We start from the raw sequence: 24617 nt of genomic DNA, 5'->3' as shown, positions 1-24617 counted from the left end.
GCTGATACCTGTGTGATTTGTGAAGCCAGTGACAGGAGCGTGGTGGGTGCTGGGCTCTGAGACACCTCCCCTTCTCCAGAAGGGACATTCCCCCATCCTCTCTGATCCCTGCCAGAAATTAAGCATGGCATTTGGGGTGCCATCACACGTTCCCATCTCTCAGCACAGGAAACCAAGCCCTGGGTTGGCTGCATTGAGCACCCCCCTCCCCTTCCTCCACATCACACTCAGCTAGATGGGAATTGTCTCCATTGAGGCCACCTGGTTGTTTCCCAGCCAGCCCAGCAGCCCCTTTAAAAAGGTTTAATAGCTCTGCTAATGCCCTGCTGCTGCTCCTGAAGCATTCCCTAATCCAGGAAGGAGCAAGAGGGAACGGGAATGGTGCTTGGTGGTGCCTCTCAGGGCTGGGGTGGGGAGGGGGTTTCTGTGCCCACCTGTATGCTGATTTCCTTGCTGTGGATGCTGGGAGGAATTCCACCCTGTCCTCACCCACTGGGAGAGAGGGAATGGGAGAAGTTGGGCTCTGTGCTGTCCCTGCTGGCACAAGATGCCCCACCCTCAGTGCCAGGACCCCTGAGGTGACGGTGGCAGAGACAGCTGGTCCCAGCACAAGGTAAGTGCTGCCCAAGTCGTGGTCCTGGGTGGATCTGGCACCCTCTGAGCACTCCCCAAAGCCAGGGATGATCCAGGGGCTTGGCAAAGCAGCAGAAGGAGGTGTTGAGTGGGATTGTCACGTGTGCTGCTGTCCATCTCTCCCTTGAGTGATCTGTCCAGGGCAGAGTGGGGGCACCTGAAGGGTTGGGCCAGCTCCAGGAAATACAAAACTGAGGTTGCAGTGAAACCTTTAACGTTTCACATCCATTTGGTTCCACCTTGGAAGTCCCCAGCTGGGCCCAGTCACCTCCACACACCTGGTGGGTTGGAGCTGTGGGAGCAAAAGGGCTTGGAAGTTACTTAAAATCCCAATTGCTTCATTTTCTTCCTTTTTTTTGTTCAAGCTTATCATGGTTTTACTGGGAAGCAGAAAGGGCATTTTTGGTATAAAATATGTCAGGGCTTCAGCTTCCTGTCCTTTGCTGTGGACATAGCTCCAGGACCCTCACTGACTTTGGTGGCCCCCACATTTCTACCCCTGCCTCAGTTTCCCTCTGATGCAGAGCTCTGTGCCCTGTCACAGCCAGTGGCTATGGCAGGGGAGCCTGTCACTGTGTGTCACCACCCTGCAGGACCTTGGGGGCAGGAGGGAACCCAGCCTCCTGCTCCAGGGCTGCTGTTTGCTGGATCTCCTGCTCCCACACCCCTGCTTCCCCTTGGAGCTCCTGTTCCCCTGTCCCTCTCAGGTCACAAAGTCCCTGTGCCACAGCCACCACAACCCTTGTCTGCTCCCATTTCAGTGCTCCCTGGCTCCATCCCCAGTGCTGTCCCCAGCTGATGTCCCTGGGGAGCCACAGCCAGCTGGGCTCAGGAGTATCCCAGGAGCTGCTGCGCCCACCTGGGGCTTCTCCCCAGCGCTGTCCCCTGTCCTTGGGTGACACCTGAGCTCCCTGGGGCAGGGACCCGTTTCCCCAATGTCCCCAGGTGAGTTCAGACTGTCCCTGGGGCAGGATTTGCTTTTCCAGTGCTTACCAAGTGCTGGGACAGCAGCTGGGGGAGCTCAGCCCATCCCGATCCGTGCCATCCTCCTGCCCCAGCGCTCGGTGACATTGCAGGGACCCTTCAGTGCCCAAACTGCCTTCCCTGGGTGTTTCTGGTGCATTTTTGTGGCCTCTGCTCCTCGTTTAACCCCTTCCCAGGCTGTATCGCAGGAGATGTCCTGGCTTTGTGCTGCCGCTCCCACCAGCGCGAAGCTGGGGACGGGCGGGGACACTGGGGACGGGCGGGGACACCGCGTACCACCGGGTGCTCAGGGACACCATGTGCTGCCGCCACTCGGTGCCAGGCGCTGCCTCGGCCATCCTGAGTGTCCCCAGCCGTGTTTGTGTCCCCGCGGAGCAGCAGCTGGCAGGGGTTGACCCCTTCAGGGCAGTGGCGCTTGGGGACAGCGGCTGCTGATGCTGAAATTTCTCTGCGGATTGAAGCATCTGCTGGAAAATGCACTAAAAATAGGGGGGGAGAATCCTGGGGATGGTTTTAACCCGTAGAAAAAAAGCTCCCAAATAACTGGACTTGATCTCAGAGGATTTTTCCAGCCCTAAGGGTTCTGTAAAGCTCTGGGTAAGGGGGGAAGAGGGAAAACTTCCCAGGCTGAGGAGGGGCTGTGAAGGTGTGGAAAATGAACCAGGGCAATGCTGTTGGGTTATCACCATTATTGGTGTCTGTGTGCTTTCCTGCCTCAAAGAAAAACGGGATTCCAGGTTGTGCTCTCATGGATTTACCAAGAATTGCATCTGAGGGCAATGCCCCCTTCTTCCAGCCCCAGGAACAGCTTGGCCAGGAGTAGGACATGAGGTGAGCCTGTGCTGGCCAAGGGTGGGACAATGAGGTGGCAGCAAACGTTTGTGTCCCCAGAACCAGCACGAGGCCAAGAGAAACGTGGGGTCTGTGCTGAGCTCTGCTGCTCATCTGGCGCTTCCCGGGCTTTAGGGGAAATGGTTTCCCTATCCCGGGCATGTCTTGGCATTTCCAGTGTTTTCTTGATCCAGAAGGAGGGCAAAAGATCTGTAGAATATTAAATTTTGAACAAATAAAGCAGCGATGCCAAAAATGTTGCATTTTCGTGTCAGGCTGGAAGGCGGCAGGAGTGTAAATTTTGGTCTGACAAAAAAAGCAGCAGTGATTAAAATGTTGTGACCATTGACAAATTTTCTAGAGAACTGGTTGAGAAATCCAGCAAAGCTCATTCTTTCCAGTGGAAAGCCTTCACATTTCCCTGGATCTGCATTTTCAAAGAAGAATAGATTTTTATCAAGAATTTCCACCGAGCTGTTTCACTAACCCAGGCGGAAATTACCTTCCCTCAACTCCCTTCAATTACAGCAGTTTTGCTTTTCCCCTTTTTCTTCTTTTTTTCCCCCTCTTCTCTCTTTTTTTTGGTCTTTTTTTTCATGATCCAGAGCTTCATCTGCTGCAGGAGCTGAAGGATATCCTGGGGAGTGCCTGGCAGATCTCCCTCCTCAGGCCATCCCAGCTGGGCAGAGTGGAGAGCATTTCTCTTCCTCTGTGTTCAGACAGAGCCCAAATTAACCTAAATCTCCCCAGTCCTGATAAGATAAGGAAGATAAGGAGTCCTTTCACCCAGCTGAAGGTACATCCCTTTCCAGAGGGCTGCTGGAGGTACAGTTTATTTTATTTTCTTTTCCCTGATATTGCTGCAGCTCCCATTCCCAAATCCTTTTGATCTCATCCAGCCCCATCCTCGTGCTGCCTGGGATGTTCTCCTGGGGAATGTGGCACTTTCTCTGTGGCTTTGGGATGGGACAAGAGGCTGCTGGCACCTCCAGGACACCGCCCTGTGTCCCTCCCATCCGCAGGGCTGCTTCCCATTATCCCTGCCTGCCGCAGCCGCTCCGTGACTGGCACAGCTGCCCTGGCAGCTCCTCCCAGCCCGGGGGGAGGCCGGCCGTGTCGTTCATGACACTTTTCCTCCTCTCCAGGGGCTCTGGCCGGGCTGGGCCCTCCATCCCGAGGTGCCTCGGGGTGTGGCAGATGCGGAACGTGTCCCCCCGGGTCCCTCCTGCCTCTGCAGTGTCACCTCCCCAGGCTGGGACAGATGTGCCACATGTGCTGCAGCTGGATCCTCCCTGCCAGCTGTGCTGGGCTGCCTGCACGGGGACACTGCCGTGGGCACAGGCAGTGCTGGCACAGGGAAGTGTCACCCATGTCTGTCCTCATGCAGAGCCACTGTCCCTGCTCCCAGGTTTGGGACGCTGTGGGGACAGGTGGCACTGGGAGGTCCCTGCCACTGTCCCCAGCCTGTCCTCTCTGGAAAGAGGAAGGGGATGGTTTCCCTGAAGGAAAGCTGAGCTCCGTGGCAGGAAGGGCTCCTGCCACCCAGGGTGACCGTCCCACTGGGGACAGGATGCTGCCAGTGCCCACCAGCAGCAGGAATCTCATCCCCATCCCGAGCTGTGGCAGGAGCTGGAGCGTCAGTGCCCCATGACCACGTGCCACCACCCCCTGCGTCACTGTCACCACTCCAGCACAGGATGTGGCTCCTCACAGGCTCGGCCGGGAGGTGAGGCTGGGGTGGGGAGCCGAGGTCACCAGGGCCTGAGGGGACACTTTGATGGCAGGGAAACCCCTGGAAGGTCCCTGGATCTGCCCCTGCTGAGCCTGGGAGTCAGGGACACTGGGAGCTGGGACGGTGCATGGGGACCCTGCGTGCTCACAGGGGTCACAATCCACTCACAGGTGTTTGCTTTGGCCCCTGCCTCCCAGGAGGGAGGGACACCAACCTTTGGCCCTCCAGGACAACTCTTTGCTGTTCCTGCACTAAAGCCTCACTCCAGGAGCTCTGAGCCAGCACCAGCTCTGCCCTTTTAGCCCCTCCCTGTGTCCCCAGGGTGGCCAACACCAGCCAGGGGGATGGGATGGGACTGGACCTTTCCCAATGTTTACCCAGCTCCTTTGGTCTCCCCCCAGCAGTGAAGCCCCAGCTGGGGAAGGGAAGCCTCTCCTGGGCTGGGAATCCCCTCCTGCCCCCCACCAGCCCAGTTTGGAAGGGGAAGGAAGGGGTATTTTTAGCACTCACCCTCCGCTTGTTCTAAGGATTGAGCTAAAAAGAGGAATTGACGTTCAAAGGAGGGCTGGCTTTGCTTTAAAAGGAAGGGTTTGTGTTTTTCCTGCTACTCCGTCATTGCAAAACTTTCCTGTGAAAAGGGATTGGTAAAAATACCTCTGGTGGGAGGTGGCAGCCTGTGACAGTTCCCTGTGCTGGCACTGCTTCCATTGCCCATGCCCAGGGTGAGCTCCCATCCCAAAGGAAGGGATGGGGTGGCACCAAGCCCCCCTGTCCTGGTGCTGATCACAGCTCCCATCACCTGTCAAGGGAATTCCCTCCTGCCAGCCCATCCTGGAGTGGTTCCTCTCTGCATTCCACCTCTCCAGCAGCTTTTCCTGACCACTCTCATGGCTTCAGAACCCCCTGGGAACCCAGGTGCCTTCCCAGCTGCCATCCAACCCCAGTGCTGTCCTGGCAAACCCCTGGAGATCCTCCAGGTCCCAAAACAAGATACCATCCACACCCTGAGAGGAGCTGAGCTGGAAGCCACAACAGACAGAATCCCAAACATCAGGTTTGGTGTTTAGGGGTCACCCCTGTGCTCCTCCTTTTCTCTCTGCCCTTTAACCAATCCCCCTGTAACTTGGTGGGGATTTGGGAGTGACCTGGGACCCTTCCTCAAGGGCCATTGCTCCAGCACAATGGGCTGTGGCCTTTGCATCCCAAGGGAATCATTTGGGAAGGACAGTGACTCAAGCCTTGTGTTTTGGTTTCAGTGCACATGATCCCAAGTCAAAGGAAGGTCACAAGGGGACAAAAATCAACCATCCAGGCATGTCCTGTCAAGGTGAGAGGTCACAGGGGGATGGCGACCAACCCCTAGTTTGGTTCTGTCAAGGAAAATCACCTTCCAGAAAGAGAGGAAGTAGCACAGCCAAGGAGAAAGTGAAAGCCTAAAAAGTGGGTTTCAACCTGTCATGCCTTCCAAAACCTGGGGTCAGCTGGGCTTGTGTCAAATGTCACCTCCCACTGTGGGAAAATCCCAGCCTACCTGGTTCCTCACAGGCTCCAGGCAACACTTTTGGTTTTGTACTTGTAGGAGAGAGAGATCCCAAGAAATGCACCTTGTGACAGGCACGAGCCAGGCCTGGTGCCCTGCCAGGGCAGAAAAAGAAGTAGAAATTGTGAGCCTGTGCTGACCCTACAGGAGGTACAGCCAGGGGAGTCAGGCTCTGTTCCCAGGGGACAAGGGACAGGACAGGAGGACACAGCTCCCAGCTGTGCCAGTGGAGGTTTAGTTGGGTATTAGGGAAAATTCCTCATGGAAAAGGCACCCAGGTCAGTGGTGGACTCACACCCCTGCAGTGATTTAAAATCCGCGTGGATGTGGCACTTTGGGGACACGGTCAGCAGTGGCCGTGGCAGTGCTGGGGGAACACCCTGCAGCGGCTCATCCCTCACCCCCCTCCAGGTGCTGTTTGGGGACGGTCACTGCTGATGACAGCTGGCCTCCCTCCAGCCCCTCCTTGTCCCTAACCCTGTGTGTGAATGGCACCGAAACCGCCTTTGTTCCCCTCCCCGGGGGGCAGGACCTGCTGCTATAAAAGGGGCAGTGGGGCCGAGCGGCCCCAGCCTTGCTCCCAGTCCCCATCCCAGCCCCACTCCCAGCTCCCAGTCCCTATCCCAGCCCCACTCCCAGCTCCATCCCAGCTCCCAGCCCCACTCCCAGCTCCATCCCAGCTCCCAGTCCCCATCCCAGCCCCATTCCCAGCCATGGGCCGCCCCGCCGCCGCTGCCACCGCGCTGCTGTGCCAGCTGGGGCTCTCCGCAGCCATCCAGTGGCTGTGAGTAGGGATGGGGATCTCCCCTTCCAGAGCCCCTCTTGGCGGTCCCTCGGGGCGCTGCGGCCCCCCCAGTGACCCCCAGCTCTCCCCACAGCGGGCTGGCAGGCAGCGGGGTGGCCTGGAACGAGAGCCAGCACTGCCGGCTGCTGGTGCCCGAGCAGCTGCAGCTGTGCCGCCGGCACCTGGAGGCGATGCCCAGCATCGTGCGCGCTGCCCGCCGGACGCAGCATCTGTGCCAGCAGAGCTTTGCGGACATGCGGTGGAACTGCTCCTCCATCCAGCGTGCCCCCAGCTTCGGCCCCGACCTGCTCACGGGTAAGGGATGCTCCTCCCGCCCAGCCTGCTCTGCCCCAGGAGCATCCCGGGCTGGCAGCGCGTGGGTTTCTGTTTTGGGGTAAATATGCTGCCTTTACGTGGTGTTAATCCTGTGCAAGTTGCGTCTGGGGGGGGTGACAGACAGTAAATTCCATTTCAAACAGCTGCCAGAGGCGCCCAAAAAAGCGGGGGAAGAGGTGGGGATATACGGTCAGCGTAACCCAGGGTCCACAGGTTGAAAACACAAAAACGGAGAGGCCTTGCGTTTATCCTGACGCAAGACGAAATAAAGAAACTCCTTTCACCGAGACACGTGCGAGAGGAGAGCCTGGCTGGGCAGCGAGGAAGGAAAAATCCCTGTTTTCTCCGCAGGAACACGGGAAGCCGCCTTCGTGCACGCCCTGGCAGCGGCGGCCGTGGCTCAGAGCATCGCCCGCTCCTGCGCCTCCGGGGAGCTCCCGCGCTGCTCCTGCGGCCCCGCGCCCGCCGAGCCCCCCGCGCCCGGCTCCCGCTGGGGCGGCTGCGGCGACAACCTGAGCCACGGGCTGCAGCTCGGGGCCGCCTTCACCGACGGCTCCGCCAGAGCCGGCACCGGCGCCGCGCCCGGGCTCAGGGCCGTGAACCGGCACAACGGAGCCGTGGGACGGGCGGTGGGTGCAGGACCCCCGGGGCTGCGGTGGTCTGGGGTGGGGTGTGTGAGCCCCTTAGGACTGGCCGGGGGTGATACAGGGGGTTTGAGCTCCCTGGGATAGATGGAGCTCAGCAGCAGGAGCAGAGGTCCCTAATTTAAGGCAGCAGATGTCAGACAGGTTTTTGGGATGTTCTGAACATCAGGAGGCAACGAAATGGTTAAAAAGTGTGTTAGCAGACACCCACACACACACACACACACACTGCTGCTCACCCCCAGACATCCCACACCCTTGCCACAACCAGCGCATCTGACACTTCACACCAGGATTCCCAGTTAGCTGATATTTCACACCAGTACTCTCAGTGCTCTGGGAGAAATGGGAGACAGGAGAGCTCTTTCCACCCTTCTCACTGGAAACAGAGCTCCTCCTGCCCCACTCCAGCTGGGTTCCCCATCCCATCCCATCCCATCCCATCCCATCCCATCCCATCCCATCCCATCCCATCCCATCCCATCTGTGTGCTTCCATCCACTCCTGCTCTCCAGGTGAGGCTTGGGAAACATCCAGCCCCGCTGCCAGCTCCCCTGGAAGTTCCCCAAGGATCAGGTTCTTATCAGAAGGGATTGAAGCAGGGCTGAGCCCCTGATTGCCCCATTATATTCAGCTCTGAGCTCTTTCATCCCTTGAAACTCCCCTGGGTGCCCTTGGGAGTCAATCCCTGGGGCAGTACCAGTAGAGAGCAAGCTCACCTGTATCCCTGCAGGTGCTCAGTGACTCCCTGGATACCAGGTGTAAATGCCACGGGGTTTCAGGCTCCTGCTCAGTGAAGACCTGCTGGAAAGGGCTGCCAGACCTGGGTGAAATCGCCTCTGACCTCAAATCCAGGTACCTGGCAGCCCTCAAGGTGACCCATCGGCTCGTGGGGCCCAGGAAGCAGCTGATCCCCAAGGAAGGAGATGCCAGGCCAGTGACAGAGATGGATCTGGTTTATCTCATCAGCTCTCCTGACTACTGCACCCCAAACCCCCAGCTGGGTTCTCTGGGGACACAGGACAGGTAGGAAGAACTCAGCCTCTGATTTCAGGAGTGCCTGTTCCGCTGGGTTTGGGTGTCCTGGGCAGCTGATGTGGCTGGGCTGGGGTGAGCCTGCAGCAGATCCCTGAATCCCTGTCTGGTGAGACCCCTCCTGCACTGCTGCATCCAGGTCTGGGACCCCAACACAGGACAGGCAGGGACTTGTTCAACAAATCCATGTGTGCTCATGGGGATGCTCTGAGGGCTGGAGCCTCTGTGCTCTGGAGCCAGGCTGGGAGAGCTGGGGGTGCTCGCCTGGAGAAGAGAAGGCTCCAGGGAGATCTTAGAGCCCCTTTCAGGGCCTAAAGGGGCCCCAGGAGAGCTGGAGAGGGACTTGGGACAAGGGATGGAGAGACAGGACAAGGGGGAATGGCTTCCCACTGACAGGGTTAGTTGGGATATTGGGAAGGAATTCCTGGCTGTGAGGGTGGGGAGGCCCTGGCACAGGGTGCCCAGAGAGCTGTGGCTGCCCCTGGATCCCTGGCAGTGTCCAAGGCCAGGCTGGGCAGGGCTTGGAGCACCCTGAGACAGTGGAAAGTGCCCCTGCCCATGGCAGGGGTAGCATTGGATGATCTTTAGGTCCCTTCCACCCCAACCATTCCATGATTCCCCGATCCTGCTGCCTCCTGCTCTGAGCACACCAACTCTGGGGGCTGCCAGGGCTGGCAGGGAGGGCAGGTCCCCATGTCCCACATCTCTCTGCAGGCCGTGCAACAGGAGCTCAGTGGGCAGTGACAGCTGTGACCTGCTGTGCTGCGGCCGTGGCTACAACACCTACACGGAGGAGGTGCAGGAGCGCTGCCACTGCCGCTACCGCTGGTGCTGCTCCGTGGTGTGCCGGCGCTGCCGGCGCAGCCTGGAGAGACACGTCTGCAAATGAGCAGGAGAACCCCCTCTGGCACCCACCAGGCATGGCTGCACACCAGGAGCCCGTCCCAAGGGATGCCCCCAGCGAGGAGGAGGCTGTGCAGGAAGCCTGGTCTCTCGTGGAAAGCCTCAGACTGAGAGATTTTGGGAATTTTCGGTCCCTTCCAAGCCAGACCTTGGGGCAGGATAAAGAGCTGCCCTCCTGCAGCTGGTCAGTGGCCAGCCCTTTGTCTCCAGCTGGGAAAAGCCATTGATCATTCCACAGGATTCCACAGGCCCCTTTCTCTGGGAGGGAAACAGGGACCCTGGGCTGCCATTGTCCCTTTGCAGGAGGATTCTGACAGCTCCTGAAAGCCAGGAGTGATAGATGGAAGGGGGTAGAGTTATCCACTGGGAGAAGGCTGCAGGGATGGAGCACTGCTGCTTGGGGTGAGGGGGCCATGGGCAGCTCCCTTGGGAACAGGATTCTGCTGTGGGCTCATCCAAGGAAAAACACTGCTCCAGGGCCCTTTGCAGCACCCAGTGGAGACATCTTCATGGAGATGGTGCTGCTCTTGTTTATGGCAGAGACATCAGGGACGTGAGAGCTCCTGGGGGCTGCAAAACCAGGCAGCCTGGCAAACCCACGCCTGACCACATGTTAACAACCCAGCCATGGCATCACTGTAGCTTCTGTCCCCATGTCAGAGGTGGGAGCACACTCAATACATTAAATTCTCATGGCTTGTCCTTCCTGCCCCTCCTTCTGGCCCACTGAGGTCTTCAGCCCACTCCTTCCACCCTTCAGGACCAGGTGTGTTGGAATTCTGGCCTGGAGAGGGGACACAAATCCAGGGTCTTGGGGAAGCAAGAAATAACCTTTATTTTTTGTACTTCCTGTAAGTGGGATTCTGGTGTGTGCTTTTAAATAAATGTTATAACTTTCTGTGCCTTGTTTTCTAGGACAATCTTTCCTGCATGTCCTTCCAAGCTGGTCCTGGAGAAAGAGACTGTAAGGAGAGCGTTGTGTCCACAAAGCCCCATGTCCAGACTTTTCCTTTCCTTTTCTGAGGACCAGCTCCCTTTTAACTCTTTCTGCTTCTCACTGGCCCAGATTTAATTACAGATCCCTGCCTTTCTCAGCCCCTGTTTTATCCTCTGCTTCCTCAGGTCTCTGTCTGCCTGGGAACTCTGTGCCTGGGATTCAGGGCTGGTGCTGGAAGCTGTGTCAGTCCAGGGTTATTTTGTGATCCTTGGGAATGCGGGCTGGATGAGCCAAGGGTGTGTGTGAACAGCAAGGGGTTGGGAGCCAGGGATGGGGGCTCCCACATTTCCCTTAGCATGGAATCTGGCCAAACACTTGGATGGGATGAGATTCTTGCTGGTGCAGCCTTTGTAGAGAAAGGATGAGTCCAAACAGGTGCTGCAGGGACTCCACAGCACCAGGAGGACAGGTAAAGGGGATGGGAATCCTCGGGTGGATTCCTGCAGCTCCCAGCATTGCCTGGAGGCTCCAGCAACTCCGCTCTATTTTTGGTTCCCATTGAATGGAGTTGGCCGCGCTCAGGCTCAGCCCGAGCCCAGCTGGCCGATTACTCATTTCCATATCCATCCCATCACTTTTAATGGTCTCTGCTGGGTCACGGAATCAAGGCATGAGCTTTTCTTGTAAAACACTCCCTCCCCTTAATGTGCTCCAGGTTTCTGTGAGAGCAGGGAAGGAATCGGGGGTGGCTGGAGAGAGGCTGCAGGGGCTGGGAAGCCGAGGCTGCAGAGGCTGGGAAGCCGAGGCTGCAGGGGCTGGGAAGCCGAGGCTGCAGAGGCTGGGAAGCTGAGGATGCAGGGACTGGGAAGCTGAGGATGCAGGGACTGGGAAGCTGAGGATGCAGGAGCTGGGAGTTGAGCCCGAGCTCGGGGAGTGCCAGGAGTGAGTTAACCCCTCTTATCACTTGTTAATGTGCCATTGACGGGGTCTGCCCGCTGCCATCTCCCTTCCGAGAGCGCCTGGAAAACCGCATCTGCCCAAGGCCAAAAGCGATCTCGAGTTTTCCTTTTTGAATGCAATTAGGGATCAGTGCCCGGCATTCCCAAGAAAAAGGAGTTTCAGCTGCCAGGCTACACAGCCCTCTGTGTTCGGAGGGCTGCAGGTACTAAATCAGGATTGCCTCAATGCCTGCCCTCCATCCGCCTCCCCGCGCATCCCAGATCACAGGGAGGTGACAACGGGAGGGGCTGCGAACTCCGCCGAGCATTGCAAAACGGTGGTGAGAGGAAAAAAAAACACACCGGGAAGGATCTTGAGGAGTGAGAACTCCAGCCAGGAGGGTGGGAAATGTGATTTGCATTTGGTAACTACAAACACACATCGCCTGGGGGAGAGGAGAGGAGCCACAATGGCAAGGAATGCCCAGGGGAGCCGTCGGGATCCCTCCTAGAGAGGTCCCGTTGGAATTTCTGCCTGGGAAAAGGCAGGGTCAAGTGCTGAATATGCAGAATCCACTCCTTCTCTCCCTCCTTGACTCCAAACCCGACAGGGGAGAGCTGGGGAAAGGCTGGAGGGGTCCCTGTGCTGCTGAATCCTGCGGGAAATGGGAAGGAGCCGGAACTGGCTGGAGAGTGCAAAGGGTCAGGCTGGCAGGGGGTGACAGCTCTGTGACAACGCTCTCGGTGGGGGCTGCTGGAATCCGGGCCGCACCTGGAATTAGCAGGGATGTGAGATCTGCAGGGCTGGGAGCATCCCCCAGGAACCAGAGGATGGATGCGGTGGAAATGAGCCCTGGGTCTGTCCCCAGGGGTTCTAAGGGAGTAACGCTGGTGTGAACGTGGTTATTTGCTGCTGGTCAGACTTGTGCAAACAATAAAATTGGGAGGAAGGCGAGTGATTTTCATGGGTTCTCTTGATTTTGCTGTTAAAACGCTGATTTATATTTATTTTCCCTTTTATTTCCTTATTCATTGAGGGATGCTGCATAACTCATTCCAGGAGGATAATATGGGCAACAAACCATTGGTAATTAAGTATTTTGGAGGACGGATGGCTCCAAAAGTTCAAGGATATGTTGGGCCATTTCTTCTGCACAGCCCTGCAGTGCTGCTCCCATGAGGATGGGAACCTGCACTTGCTTTTCCTTGTGTTGCTCACAGAGCTGAGACAGGAGCAGGAGAAAGCCCAGGGTGGGCTCAGCTGTGACATCTCACAGAATCAGGGAATCCTGGAATGGTTTGGGTTGAAGGGACCTTAAAACTCGCCCAGTTCCACCTCCTGGCATGAGTAGGGAGCCTTCTCCTACCCCAGGGTGCTCTGAGCCCTGTCCAGCCTGCACTGCTGGGAATATTTGGGGGATGTTGCCGTGACCTTTGGGATGGTTGGTCCATGCACCATCACACCACAAGGCACAGACATGAGTAAACGCCTGTATTTAAGGAAAAACCCTTCCCTCTCTGTTCTCCTTTGTTCCTGGGGTGCTCAGCAGCGTCGTGGTGCTCTAAGGGTGACAAACCAAAGCAGGGATTGTCCGTGTGGGGATCTTCAGCTGAGGGACAGGGACAATCAGGGGTGAGTAAGAGCCATAAGGTCTGAGGGGGAACCAGCTGCAGCCTGAGGAATTTTGTGTGCAGCTGGAAGGTCAGTTCTGCCAGGGGCTGCGGGGGGTTTGGAGGGGAAGCAGCTCTCCATCCCTTGGAATCATGGAATTCTTGGATGGTTTGGTAGAAGGGACCTTAAAGCCCATCTTGTTGCACCCCCTGCCATGGGCAGGGAGACTTTTCCCATCCCAGGTTGCTCCAAGCCCCATCCAACCTGGACTTGGACACGTCCAGGGATGGAACAGCCACAGCTTCTCTGAGAAATCCATTCCAGGGCCTCCCCACCCTCACAGGGAAGGATCTGATTTCTCCCAGGCTGGGCAGACATCCCTGCAGGATGGGAGCCTGGGCACTCCCACCTCGGCAGAGCAGACACTGAAGTGGCCGTGAACCCCCCTCTGGGGCTGCCATCCCACTGGGAATATCCAGGAGATCCTCCCAGCAGCAAAATGGAGCCAGACAGGTTTGGAGGACCCACAGTGCTCCTGGGCTCTCTGAGTAACAACTCATTGCATAATCTGACACAGGCATGAAGGAAACAAACAGAGTAAATCGTAAACTGAGTCATCCTCAGAGGCTGAGTTAGAATTACTCAGGAGTAGTAGCAGTGGTTGCTACATCCATACTTTGCTCACAGCCAGGTCAATCACCTGTATTTCTAAGGGAAATAACCTGCTCCTAAAAGCACAGATTTAACCCTAACCTGCCTGATGCCTGGTTGAATTTTATAGATTTTAGGAGTGAAATAAATGAAGAAAAAAAGAGGGAAAAAAAAAAAAAAAAAAGGTTGCATGCTCCACTTGTACTGTAGAAAAAAATAGAGAATAGGAAGGTGCTGCGCTTACACAAATAAATTGATATTTATTGACTGCCCTGTCGAGGATCTCCACTGTGTCCCCCTTTCATACAGCGGGAAAACGGATGTTTTCTGCCAATTTATCTAATTATCCACATTTTTTTTCCCTTTTCCCAGCCTCCCTCCCAGCGCTCCCTGCCAGGACCCGCGCGGACCGGAGCACCAGGCAGGACCTGGCAGGGAAAAGCGTGCGGGCACTGGAGGCCCCTGAGGGCCCCCGGCCGCTCCGAGTCGCTTCTGCCCGCGGTACCCGCCCGCCGCGGGGACTCCGGGACCGTGGGACGAGCGCGGGGCCATCACGGCGCCCACCATGCCCGCTGTCCCTCAGCCTGCCCTCACCAGCATGGCGGCTCCGCGCCCCGGCTGCGTCCCGTGCCCTCCCCAACGTGGCGCCCGCCGTAACTCCAGCCGTGACCTCCCCAAGATGTCGCCCCGTGTTGTTCCTATGGCAGTGACCTCCCCAAGATGGCGGCCGGGGCAGGTACGGTCGCGCCGGACCGCGCCGGAAGTGGCGGCGGCGCCGTTCCCGGCCCATGATGGCGGAGGCGGGCGCGGACGGCCCCCGGCTGGCGGAGCTGCTGGCGTTGGGACGGCGGCTGTGGGAAGAGCTGGAGGCCAGCACCGAGCCCTCCTCGGGAGCCCCGGCCGTGCAGGACAAGGTGCGGCAGGGGCTGGACGCGCTGCAGCGGGCGGCGGCCATGGTGACGCAGCTGGAGCTGTTCAGGTGAGCTCAGGGGACGCGTCTGAGGGGACGGGGAGGGTCCCCGGGCAGGGCAGAGGTGGAGCGGGACAGAATCCCAGAATCACTGAGGCTGGACAAGATCTCCAAGACCATCGAGTCTAACCTGTGCCTGATCCCCACCTTGTCACCCAGCCCAGAGCACTCAGTGCCGCGTCTGGGCGTTCCTTGGACACCTCCAGGAATGGGGACTCCAAACCTCCCTGGGCAGCCCCTGCCAAGGCCCGGCCACCTTTTCCATGGAGAAATTCCTGCCGATGTCCAATCTGAGCCTCTCCTGGCACAGCTTGAGGCCTTTTCCTCTCATCCTGTCCCTGTTCCTGGAAGCAGAGCCTCCCCCGGCTGTCCCCTCCTGTCAGGAGTTGTGCAGAGCCACAAGGTTCCTCCTGAGCCTCCTTTTATCCAGGCTGAGCCCCCCCAGCTCCCTCAGCCGCCCCTCCCAGGATGACTCCAGTCCCTTTCCCACCTCCATTCCTGTTCTCTGCTCTCTCCCTGGCAGTGAAAACGAGGAGCTGGAGGAGATCGCCTCAGCCGACCTTAAGTTCATGCTGCTGCCGGCGCTGCTGGGAGCCCTGACGCTGAAGCAGGTGGACCTGAGCAGGAGAAGGGAGCACCTGGAGAGTGCCCGGGAGCACTTCCTGCACTTCCTGAAGCTCTGCAGGAACTATGGGCTGGGCTCTTTCCAGCTGCCCTCCAGCACCTCCAGCGAGGAGGAAGCCAGGAGCTCCCCAGCCCCCCGGGACCCCAGCCAGCCCAACCTGGTGGCCATGGCCATGAGCAGATCAGCCAAAATTGAAAGGTGGGCTCCATGCAATGGGAAGGGCTTTGGGAATCACTCTGGGAGGAGCAGGAGCCTGAGGCAGTGCAGGGTTGTACAGAAAAGAGCTTCCCTGAGCATTGGAATAATTTGATCATAAAATGCTCATTTTAAAAGATGCAGCTCGCTGTTTAATGGGATGGGGCATTTGTGACTCCAGTTTCTGGTCTCTTGAGGAAAAACTGCTCAAAAACTTGGAATTAGCTCTTCAGTCTTTCATAATTAATCTTACAATTAGTTCTTTAATCACTGCTGGCAGCACAAAGACTTCCAAACTGGAAGTTTCTTACCAGTGGGTTCATTAGAGCTTGAAAGAAAGGTGATTGGTGCTTTGGTTGGGATTTTGCCCACTGAGTTGCTCATTGTGGCAGCACTGGAAGGTCCAAACTGGGCTGGACTTACTTAAATTGTGTAGAAAAGCATAAAAAATTATTTATATACTAAGTTTGAAGGGTTTCTATTTTAGAATTATTCTTTTATGCTCCTTACCCTCTCATCTCCCAAAGGTTTCTTGGCCCTTTTTGTTCATTCTTCAGGTGACAATAATTGAGGGAAGGAGAACACAAGGATTTATTAGTTCTTCCTTTAATAACTAATTCCTGAAAAAGTAAAAATTAATTTACTCTGGAAGTTTATTATATAGGGCGTTCTTCCCTTTGATAATTAATTACTGAATAGGTCAAAAAGTCCAAAAAGCCAAAATCATATTTTAAAAAACGCCTTGGAAAAGCATTTTATTCTGTTTGTGTGACATGGAATCAGCCCAAACCAGCCACCCCATTGATTTTCTCAGTCCTGTTTTCTCCAGGAGACTGATGTTCCCAGTCTTGCTTAATTTTACCAGGAAAGCTTCAATTTCCAAGGATTCCTCAATATTTAGGAGAAGAATAAAATCATTGAGATCTCTCTGAATCAAATGTAATTTTACAGCTGCTTTTAACAGACAGGAGAGGCTGAAATTCCAACAGGAACCAGCACAACTTCCATGAAATTTGGTTGATCCTTTTAGAAAGGGTGGTAAAGACCCCAGAGCTGGTCTGTGCTGGAGAGGAATGATTGCATGGTCTGATTTTGCTGTGTTTGAGGCAGATACAAGCAGAAGAAGGAGCTGGAGAACAAATTGGCCGCCATGAGCAGCTCCGTGGAGAGCGGGACGGCGGATGAGGATCAGATCCGGGAATTTTACATCCTCCAGATCCAGAAATGGATCGGCAGCAGCCTGGAGGAGATTGAGAGCATCGACCAGGAGCTGGTGATCCTGAAGAGCAGGGATGCAGCCAGGCAGGTGAGGGAGCTCTCCTGGGATCCAGGGCATGAGGGGATGAATCCCAGAGGAATTCAGTGGCAGAGTTTTATTCAGTGACTTCCCAGTTGTAATTGAGCTCGATCACAGCATGAGCTGATAGGGTTTCCTTCATTTTAAATTCTGAGTTTTGGGTTGGGCTCTGCTGTCACACTTCCCCCACAATCCCAGCCTGTAGAATGCTGCAGCTTGGAATATCAGAGCTGAACTAGGCTGTGCAAAGGCTTTTCTGCAGATCCTTAATTCTGAAGAACAATTGGATTTGGAAATTGAAATAAGACCCTTGTGGTTTCTATCAAGCCTCCATTCCTGGTCTGCAGCCTGTCCAGGTGTTATCAGCCCATTTGGAATGACAGAACATTCCCACAGACCTGCAATCCCTGTGCAGAACGTTGTGTCCAGGGTTTCTGTGACCTGGGATGTCTGCTGGGAGCAGCAGCTCCAGATGTGCTGGCACAGCTTCCTGGCAGGGCTGGTTTGGGGGGGTCATTTTTTGGCACTGCAGGACTCGGCTCCTCCAAGGTGTCCATGGAATGATGGGCTCAGAATGTTTCACTGCAACAATAAACAACATTTCCTGCTCTGCTTTGACCCCAGCAGGCGGCACAGAGGCACAGGAAGTGATTCCTGTGCAGGCACAGTTGGAATTCCTGATTTAAACCAAATTCAGGCCTGGATTCTCCATCCTGGGTTGTTGCTCTGACAGCTGAGGTGTTTCTCCTGTATAAGACCTTTAATAATTTTAGGATGGGAAGCAGAGGGGGAATTGTGATCCCCTCCATTCCCTGGTGACAGTTGTTTGCATCCCCAGGCTCCAGCAGGTCCCCGTGGGCCTCCCCGGCCAGCCAGAACTCCAGTGAAACCCTTCATCCTCACCCGGGATGCTGCTCAGGCCAGGTATGGATGGGGATGATCCAAACACACTTTGGGGCACTGCTCTCGTGTCAAGCCTAAAATGTTCCATCAAGTGCAGAAATTCACGTGGTGCCTTCATGTCTGCACTTGAGTTTGTGGCTCCCTGAAATCCGTGCAGGAATTTCAGCACCTAAAGCACAGAATGGAAGAGAAACCAGATTTCCTGTCATGCTGGGATTTATGCTGAGCTTTCCATGTATCTGCTTCACTTCCCAGGGGTGTCCTGGGGTCTCCTTCCCCTAATGCAGATTGTTCCAAGCCCTGTCCAACCTGGCCTTGGACACTTCCAGGGATCCAGGGGCAGCCACAGCTGCTCTGGGCAGCCTGTGCCAGGGCCTGCCCACCCTCACAGCCAGGAATCCCTTCCCAGTATCCCATCCATCCCTGCCCTCTGGCAGTGGGAAGCCATTCCCTGTGTCCTGTCACTCCAGGCCCTCTCCATCTTTCCCTCAGGCCAGAATTGGGTCACGCCTGCTTTGTGACATCCTTCCATCCTTAGCACAGATTGGATCATGGAATAGCCCTGTGCCTCTTGCCTGTGTTCCTGCTCATTCCAGGGGATTTCACTGCCTGGTTTTGTCCCACTGCAGGGTATTTGGAGCTGGCTATCCTGGGCTGCCCACCATGACTGTGGATGACTGGTACGAGCAACGCCGGAAGCAGGGAATTGTGTCCACCCCACAGAGGGTTCCAGGTATGGAACAGAGATGAGAACAGGGGGTTTGGGAAGCCTCTTGAGAGGATGGGTGAACAAGGATGTGTGCAGGGTATGGAACACCCCTGACTGTGGAAGAATCCAAGCTTTATTAGGAAAACAGCTGGGTTAGACTGTGCTTGGCCTGTCCAAGGCCAGGTTGGACAGGGCTTGGAACAGCCTGGGATAGTGGAAGGTGTTCCTGGTGGCACTGGATGGGCTCTGAGTTCCCTTCCAACCCAGCCCATTCCAAGGTTCTCACTCCTGCTGTCTGGCAAGCCCAGCTCCCAGCAGGCCTTTGGGGAACCTGGATCTCCTCCCTGTCCCTCCCCTCCAGCAGGTACAAGCGATGAGGAGATGCAGAAGCAGCAGAAGGAGACAGAGGAGGAGGAGGATGATGAGGAAGCTCTTCGGAAAGCTCGGGACTGGGACGACTGGAAGGACACACACCCCCGGGGCTATGGCAACAGGCACAACATGGGCTGATGCTCTGGCTGCCAGCAGGGCCTGGAGATCCTGGGAGAGCAACCTGGAGAGGGAGAAGGGAATACAGTGTACATAGGTGGAGCATCTGGGAATTCCCTGGATGGACAGGGCACAGGATGGCAGGAGGACACGTGACCCCTTGCTTTGGTGTGCATTCCATGTCAGACTGGGGGCACTGGTGGTGTTGGGGGGTGCCCCAGAGCTCTGAGGGGCAGCTCCATGAGGGTCAGGCTCCCTCTGCCCTCCCAGGCGGAGGCAGCCTCCAAGGGGAGCTCCATGGATTTGGAAACTGCTCTTTGTATTGTGGGTGGATATATTTATTTTTTTTCTCTCTATTTTAAGCAAAATAAACTCTCTTTGTGCTGTCTGGTTCTTGCCATGAAATTCTCTTGCTCTTCATCCCGAGCTTTTCCACGGGGTGAGCCCCAGATGCTCTCATGGAGCCCACAAGGGACAGAACTGGGACAAATGGTGCCATATTCCAAGACAAAGTCAGTGTGCTTTGAAACCCACTAGCATAATCCTTAAAAAGGGGAAAACTGAATCCCTCTGGCACCATTCCTGAATGAAGGAGAAGAGGACTGAGCTGGCACAGAGCAGGTTTGTGCAGGAAGGTGAGGAATCACAGCTGTGGAAGCTCTGGAAGTGCCCAGTGTGGGCTGGTAGCTGTGGGTGGACTTGTTCCAAACCTGGTAAAATACTGGGATGGAAAAGCAAAGCATGGCTGGCACTTTGTGTCACCTGGAGCAGTGCCACCTCCATGGTGCTTCCTTCCTCTGGGATAGGGGCATTCTGTAGAAATTTGGTGGTTTTCCTTCCTGTTAGCAGGATTTGGGCACAGCTGGAGTTGAGATGTTTTCCATGCAGCAATCCCTGTCCTCAGCACTGATCCACACCCAGGAAAGCCTGCAGGCACTGTGGTCCTTTCTGCCAGGTCCTGAGTCCCTACAATTCACAGGAGGAGTTTGTGTGTTCCAAATCTCCCAGGAAACATTTCTTACTTTTCCACCATGATCCTGTGGGTCTGTTTATCCCTCTCCTACACTGATGTTAGCCAGCACTTCCTAGGAGCACCCCTGGACAGCTTCAGGGATTTATTCCCTGTGGGTTCTCGCTGTTCCTTGGGCTGTTGGCCTGAAGCCCCCCTCAGTGCTGACCTCCTGCTGCTCCTATTTCTCTTTCTTGTCATTTTTCCCCTCAAACCTCTCTGGACAGCACTCCAGGCTCCTTGGGCAGGAGGCAGAGTGCCCATCCCGGGGCTGGGAGCAGCAGCAATGGTCTGGTGGCTGTGGAGCTTCAGGGTGATATTTTTGGGTGGCTCTGGGGCTGTCACATGGCAGTGTTTGTGACATTCCCCCAACATGGACGGTACCATTCCCAGGGGGATGTGGCATTCCCAGAGGAATTCAGCTCCCGCCAGCACCGGCAGCCGGGACTTTCCAAGGAGCAGCAACCTCCCAGCACTGCCACAGTGCCTCACCCTCTGTGTGACCCTTCCAGGCACCAGCAGTTGCTCTCCATGCCCTAATCCCAGCTGGAGCAGGTCCCCTCCCCTCAGCAGGGCCGGAGTCCCTCGGGTCACCTGGTTAAAGCCTCTGGACACAGAGCCCGGCGCCCTCTGATTGCCAAACTCACCTTTCCACCCACGGCACCACAGAGCTCCTGCCACCATGAAAACCATCATAGCAGCCTGCTCACAGAACCTCAGTGGTAAGAGATTCCCAGAAAGGTTGGGATGGCTCCTGGTTCTCCAGCGGTGCAAGGAGCTGGTGGTTGTTACTGCTGTCTGCTTGCTTGGGAGTGCTGAGGAGAAAAGGGGTGTTGGGAGCAAATAGAGAATAACTCAGCAGGAAAATGCGCTGTTGCTCTACAGGGATGAAATTTTGGATGGCTTTGGGAGTGTTACACACAAGATGCTCCTTCAAATTCCAAGTGTTGGGTTTGCAGAGGCTCCTGTCACTGTGGATGGGGCTGACAGCACAGTCCTGTGGGGTTCTCTGTGTCTGTGGTGTGGACATTCATGGGGTTTTTGGAATAGGAGCTAGGAAAATTAAAAAGCAACTGTTTGGTGGGTACAAGTTTGCTGGGAAGAGCTCTGTGTCTTCCCTGGGAAAAAGACACTGGGTTCTGCAGGTGGTTGGGATTTTGGGGATGTGTGGCCAGTGGAAGGGATCACCCAGAGCCCAGTGTGCTGCATGGGAGAAAAGTACAAAAATTTCCCACTGAAAAATTCCCCCATGGGCCAGAGATGGCTCCAGTGTTTAATTTATTTCACTTGTCCCATTTCTGTTTTGGATTGAGCTGGGAAGAACTGAACCTCTGCCAGCTTCCTGAACCAGGGGTCAGTGGCTCTCCTCTGACCCAGGGGTCCCTGGCTTGGGGAGCCACAGGGACAGGGCTGCTCCTGTGCCCCTCTGATAGTCTCTCTGGCCTACAAGCAGATTTGGGGTTGTTTTCCCAAGAATACAAGGTTTTTGTGAGGCTGGGGTGGCTCTCTGGGGTGGTCTTGTCCTGGGACCTATGGCCAGGAGCACTGTGCTGGCAGAGCTGGCACCTCAGGCCCGTTTTAGGGAGCAGGGATGGGGCCAGGCTTGGAGTTTGGATCCTGGCTCCCAGCCCGGGGAGGTTAATGGTTCACCAAGATCGGCTGGAGGGAAGGGGTGGCAGGGGGAGTGGAGAGGCTGCACTGCCACTGTGGGGACAGACTGGGATGGCCACCTCCAATCATCCTGGCTTGGCCTTGCTGCTGGCCTTGGCACTTGCCGGGGGTGGTGCCTCCCTGCTGTGCCAGCTGAGAAATCCCCAAAACCCCTGTGGGCCCGAGCACATCAAGGAATGGTCCTGGCCCTTGGGCACTGGGCATGGAGCAGGATGTGCTGCTGCTCTCAGCCCCGCTGGCGCACGGAACTTTTGGTTTTGGGGGTGCCCAGTGCTCCCCACTCTGGGGACAGCCCTGATTGCCCAGGGCCACCTCCTGGCTTCCTGAGGATGCTCCTCCATTCCACCTGCCACATCCCATCCCTCCTCCCCCAGCTGCTCATCCTCCCCATCCCACCTCCCGCGGCAGCCCGGTGGCCCCGCCCGCGTACGAGCCGTGCTGTTTTGGGCGGGGGCCGTGTCCCCCTCTCCGCAGGCAGCCGGGCCAGCATCCAAACCGCCCTGAGGACGCTGCTGGCCGTGCCCTGGCCCTCGCAGCGCGACATCGGCTCCGCGCTCCAGCTGCTGGCCGTGCTGCAGTGGGTGCTCAGCTTCCTGCTGCTGGGTGAGTGAGTGGGGGGCTGCGGGGGGTCCCGGGGGGCCACACAGCCGCTCACCCCCTGCCCGGCTCCCGCAGGAATCGTCAGCCTCCTGCTCCTCATCTACCTGCTGTTCACCAGCCTCTGGCTCATCCCCGTGCTCTACCTGGCCTGGATCATCTTCGACTGGGACACGCCTGAGAAAGGTGTGCTGGCCGCGTGCCTGCTTCCTCCAGCTTTGCAGCAGGATGGGAGTGGGATCCCCCTTTCTCCAGGTGCCTCCCAGAATTTGGAAAGCACCATATTCCCCTTCCCTCCACTCCTCCATCATCTGCACCACAGTGGGAAGAGGGATGCAGCGGGTCCGCAGGGAGCGCTTCCCTTGGATCCGGCTGGGCTGGGCTGGGCTGGGCTGGGCTGGGCTGGGCTGGGCTGGGTGACATCTCCTGGGGTCCCTCCCGGCTTTGCAGGTGGCAGGAGGCTGTCGTGCCTGCGGCGATGGACCGTGTGGAAGCACTTTCGGGATTATTTCCCGGTGAAGGTACGGCGCTGGGACGAGGTGGGACCACCCAAAAGGAGGTGCCACCGTCACGTTCCCGTGACTCCTTTTGTCCCCGCAGCTGGTGAAGACACACGACCTGTCCCCCAGCCACAACTACATCATCGGCTCGCACCCCCACGGCATCCTCTGCGTCGGCGCCTTCTGCAACTTCATCACGGGCTCCACGGGCTTCGAGGAGCTGTTCCCGGGCATCCGCTCCTTCCTCACCACGCTGGCCGGAAACTTCCGCCTGCCCTTGTTCCGGGAGTACCTGATGAGTGGCGGTGAGCGGTGCCTGCCCTGCCCGGCTCCTGATCCCTCCTGAAACACGGGAGGGATGGCGCTCCTGGAAAGAAGCAGGGCAGGGATGCTGCTCTGCTTGCATTGTGCCTGAGCGGCAGCTTCACCTCGCAGCTTGCCCACACCTTGCCCACACCCTGCCTGAGCTGTACCTTCACCCTGCTCGCACCCTGCCCGCACCTTGCCTACACCCTGTCGGGACCGCTCCTCCGCCTTGCCCGCTGCTTGCCCACACCCTGCGTGTTCCCTCCGCCCTGTCTGCCCCACGCTGCCCTCACCGCTCCCTGCCCGCACCTTTCCCAGCCCCTGCCCGCAGCAGAGGGAGCCCTTGTACCGTCCTTGCCCCGGTCCCACCGGGTGCCGTCGCTCGGGGGGACCCTCGGCGGTCCCTGTCGGGTGGCCGGGCGCTGCAGTGCCACAGCCCCGGTGTCCCGTCCCGCCGCAGGGCTGTTCCCGGTGACCCGCCGCGCCATCGGCTACCTGCTGTCCCAGAAAGGCACCGGCAACGCGGTGGCCATCGTCATCGGCGGCGCGGCCGAGTCGCTGTCCTGCCGGCCCGGCGTCACCACGCTCATCCTCAAGAACCGCAAGGGCTTCGTCCGCATGGCCCTGCGCCACGGGTGGGTCGCGGCTGGGGCACCGGCACTGCCACCCCCGCGGGTCCCGGCGGTGCCCAGCGCCCCCTCACCACCCACCGTGTCCCCTCCCTCCTCAGGGCCTTCCTCGTCCCCTCCTTCTCCTTTGGCGAGAACGACCTCTTCCGCCAGGTGGTCTTTGAGGAGGGCAGCTGGATGAGGAGTATCCAGCGGCGCTTCCAGAAGATGATGGGCTTCGCTCCCTGCCTGTTCTACGGCCGCGGCCTCACCTCCTGCCGCTCCCGCGGCTTCCTGCCCTACGCCAGACCCATCACCACCGTGGGTGAGCAGCGGGGCTGGGGGGAGAGGGGACACTGCAGAGGGAGCCACCTCCTGGGCTGTGTCCCCAGCGAGGCGGGCGTGCGGCCACCAGGCTGACGCTGTCCCCTGCCGGCAGTGGGGGAGCCGCTGGCGGTGCCCAAGGTGGAGAACCCGAGCCGGGAGCTGGTGGACCGGTACCACGAGCTCTACATCCGTGCCCTGCTCAAGCTCTTCAACGAGAACAAGACCAAGTATGGGCTGTCCGAGTCAGACGAGCTGCACATCCTCTGAGCGCCACCAGCACCGGCCCCGTCCTGGCTCATGAGGGCTCTTGCAGGGGGAATTTCAGCCAGACTGGCATGGGGGACATGCGGGGGACAGTCCCCACTCTGGCCTGCTGGTCCTCTAGCCTGAGGGGGAGGCGGGAGGAGAGGGGGAAGCGAGGGGAGGATTGGGAAAGGCTCCCCCTTGCAGGGGGTTTGGGGGGGCTGTGGGTGACACAGCTGTTCCCTGCAAGGGGCTGGAGTGGGGCTGGGGCCAGCCGTGGGCATGGTCCCCCTGGGATAACCAGGTCACCACAAGGGTGAGGGAGGGGTGTCATGGGAGGAGGGATTGACATGGGAGTTTTGGGGTGGCATCCTGATGACCAGTGGGAACAGCCTGGGGGAACAGCCCACCCTGAGATGGAAGGGGGACACTCCTGGACTTGGGGACCTGTGGGTGTGTCCTGAGCCAGGACCATGAGGCCCCAGATGAGCCTTTCCTGCTATCTCCATACCCAATACAGATTTTGAACCTCCCAATGCCTGTCTGTGTGTGTTCCGCAGGTTGGGATTGGCAGCACGGTGGCTGTACCCCTGCACAGCCCATCTGGG

General features: G+C 57.5%; 3 protein-coding genes across 6 annotated transcripts; all 3 read left to right on the top strand.

Annotated features, from left to right (window-relative positions):
- Positions 1-6254: 6254 nt before the first annotated feature.
- On the top strand, positions 6255-10320 carry LOC139597196 (protein Wnt-11b-like). The gene is made up of 5 exons (XM_071442230.1): positions 6255-6504; positions 6599-6819; positions 7192-7469; positions 8218-8510; positions 9234-10320. The coding sequence occupies exons 1-5, from the start codon at positions 6434-6436 to the stop codon at positions 9406-9408; spliced, it is 1038 nt and encodes a 345-aa protein (XP_071298331.1). The 5' UTR covers positions 6255-6433; the 3' UTR covers positions 9409-10320.
- Positions 10321-14319: 3999 nt separating this feature from the next.
- IGBP1 (immunoglobulin binding protein 1) lies at positions 14320-19141 on the top strand. 2 transcript variants are annotated; one of them, XM_071442228.1, is made up of 6 exons: positions 14320-14539; positions 15054-15353; positions 16461-16656; positions 17486-17571; positions 18180-18283; positions 18624-19141. In XM_071442228.1, the coding sequence occupies exons 1-6, from the start codon at positions 14349-14351 to the stop codon at positions 18767-18769; spliced, it is 1023 nt and encodes a 340-aa protein (XP_071298329.1). In that variant the 5' UTR covers positions 14320-14348; the 3' UTR covers positions 18770-19141. The 2 variants fall into 2 exon arrangements, with proteins under 2 accessions (XP_071298329.1, XP_071298328.1); XM_071442227.1 differs by having other exon boundaries at positions 14321-14539; positions 18621-19141.
- A 135-nt stretch (positions 19142-19276) lies between these two features.
- On the top strand, positions 19277-24545 carry LOC139597192 (diacylglycerol O-acyltransferase 2-like). 3 transcript variants are annotated; one of them, XM_071442224.1, is made up of 8 exons: positions 19277-19703; positions 20270-22031; positions 22104-22211; positions 22476-22546; positions 22626-22830; positions 23292-23466; positions 23562-23764; positions 23879-24545. In XM_071442224.1, the coding sequence occupies exons 2-8, from the start codon at positions 21290-21292 to the stop codon at positions 24031-24033; spliced, it is 1659 nt and encodes a 552-aa protein (XP_071298325.1). In that variant the 5' UTR covers positions 19277-19703; positions 20270-21289; the 3' UTR covers positions 24034-24545. The 3 variants fall into 3 exon arrangements, with proteins under 3 accessions (XP_071298325.1, XP_071298324.1, XP_071298326.1); XM_071442223.1 differs by having other exon boundaries at positions 20151-22031; XM_071442225.1 differs by having other exon boundaries at positions 19277-20479; positions 21903-22031.
- Positions 24546-24617: the final 72 nt, after the last annotated feature.

This window comes from Agelaius tricolor, unplaced genomic scaffold (assembly GCF_023055355.1).
Source record: "Agelaius tricolor isolate 1412-34295 unplaced genomic scaffold, bAgeTri1.0.p SCAF_17, whole genome shotgun sequence".
NCBI classification, from domain to species: domain Eukaryota; kingdom Metazoa; phylum Chordata; class Aves; order Passeriformes; family Icteridae; genus Agelaius; species Agelaius tricolor.
This window is presented reverse-complemented; position numbering and strand designations above follow the sequence as displayed.

What these genes read in the sequence shown, in the direction of transcription:
- IGBP1 (XM_071442227.1), top strand. Translation starts at nt 14,349, where the DNA reads ATGATGGCGGAGGCGGGCGCGGACGGCCCCCGGCTGGCGGAGCTGCTG. An exon ending in GCAGGGATGCAGCCAGGCAG is followed by an intron (nt 16,657 to 17,485) that starts GTGAGGGAGCTC and finishes TTGCATCCCCAG; the next exon opens with GCTCCAGCAGGTCCCCGTGG. An exon ending in CACCCCACAGAGGGTTCCAG is followed by an intron (nt 18,284 to 18,620) that starts GTATGGAACAGA and finishes CCTCCCCTCCAG; the next exon opens with CAGGTACAAGCGATGAGGAG.
- LOC139597196 (XM_071442230.1), top strand. Translation starts at nt 6,434, where the DNA reads ATGGGCCGCCCCGCCGCCGCTGCCACCGCGCTGCTGTGCCAGCTGGGG. An exon ending in CGGCCCCGACCTGCTCACGG is followed by an intron (nt 6,820 to 7,191) that starts GTAAGGGATGCT and finishes TTTTCTCCGCAG; the next exon opens with GAACACGGGAAGCCGCCTTC. An exon ending in TCTCTGGGGACACAGGACAG is followed by an intron (nt 8,511 to 9,233) that starts GTAGGAAGAACT and finishes ATCTCTCTGCAG; the next exon opens with GCCGTGCAACAGGAGCTCAG.
- LOC139597192 (XM_071442224.1), top strand. Translation starts at nt 21,290, where the DNA reads ATGGCCAGGAGCACTGTGCTGGCAGAGCTGGCACCTCAGGCCCGTTTT. An exon ending in GGGATTATTTCCCGGTGAAG is followed by an intron (nt 22,547 to 22,625) that starts GTACGGCGCTGG and finishes TTGTCCCCGCAG; the next exon opens with CTGGTGAAGACACACGACCT. An exon ending in GGAGTACCTGATGAGTGGCG is followed by an intron (nt 22,831 to 23,291) that starts GTGAGCGGTGCC and finishes GTCCCGCCGCAG; the next exon opens with GGCTGTTCCCGGTGACCCGC.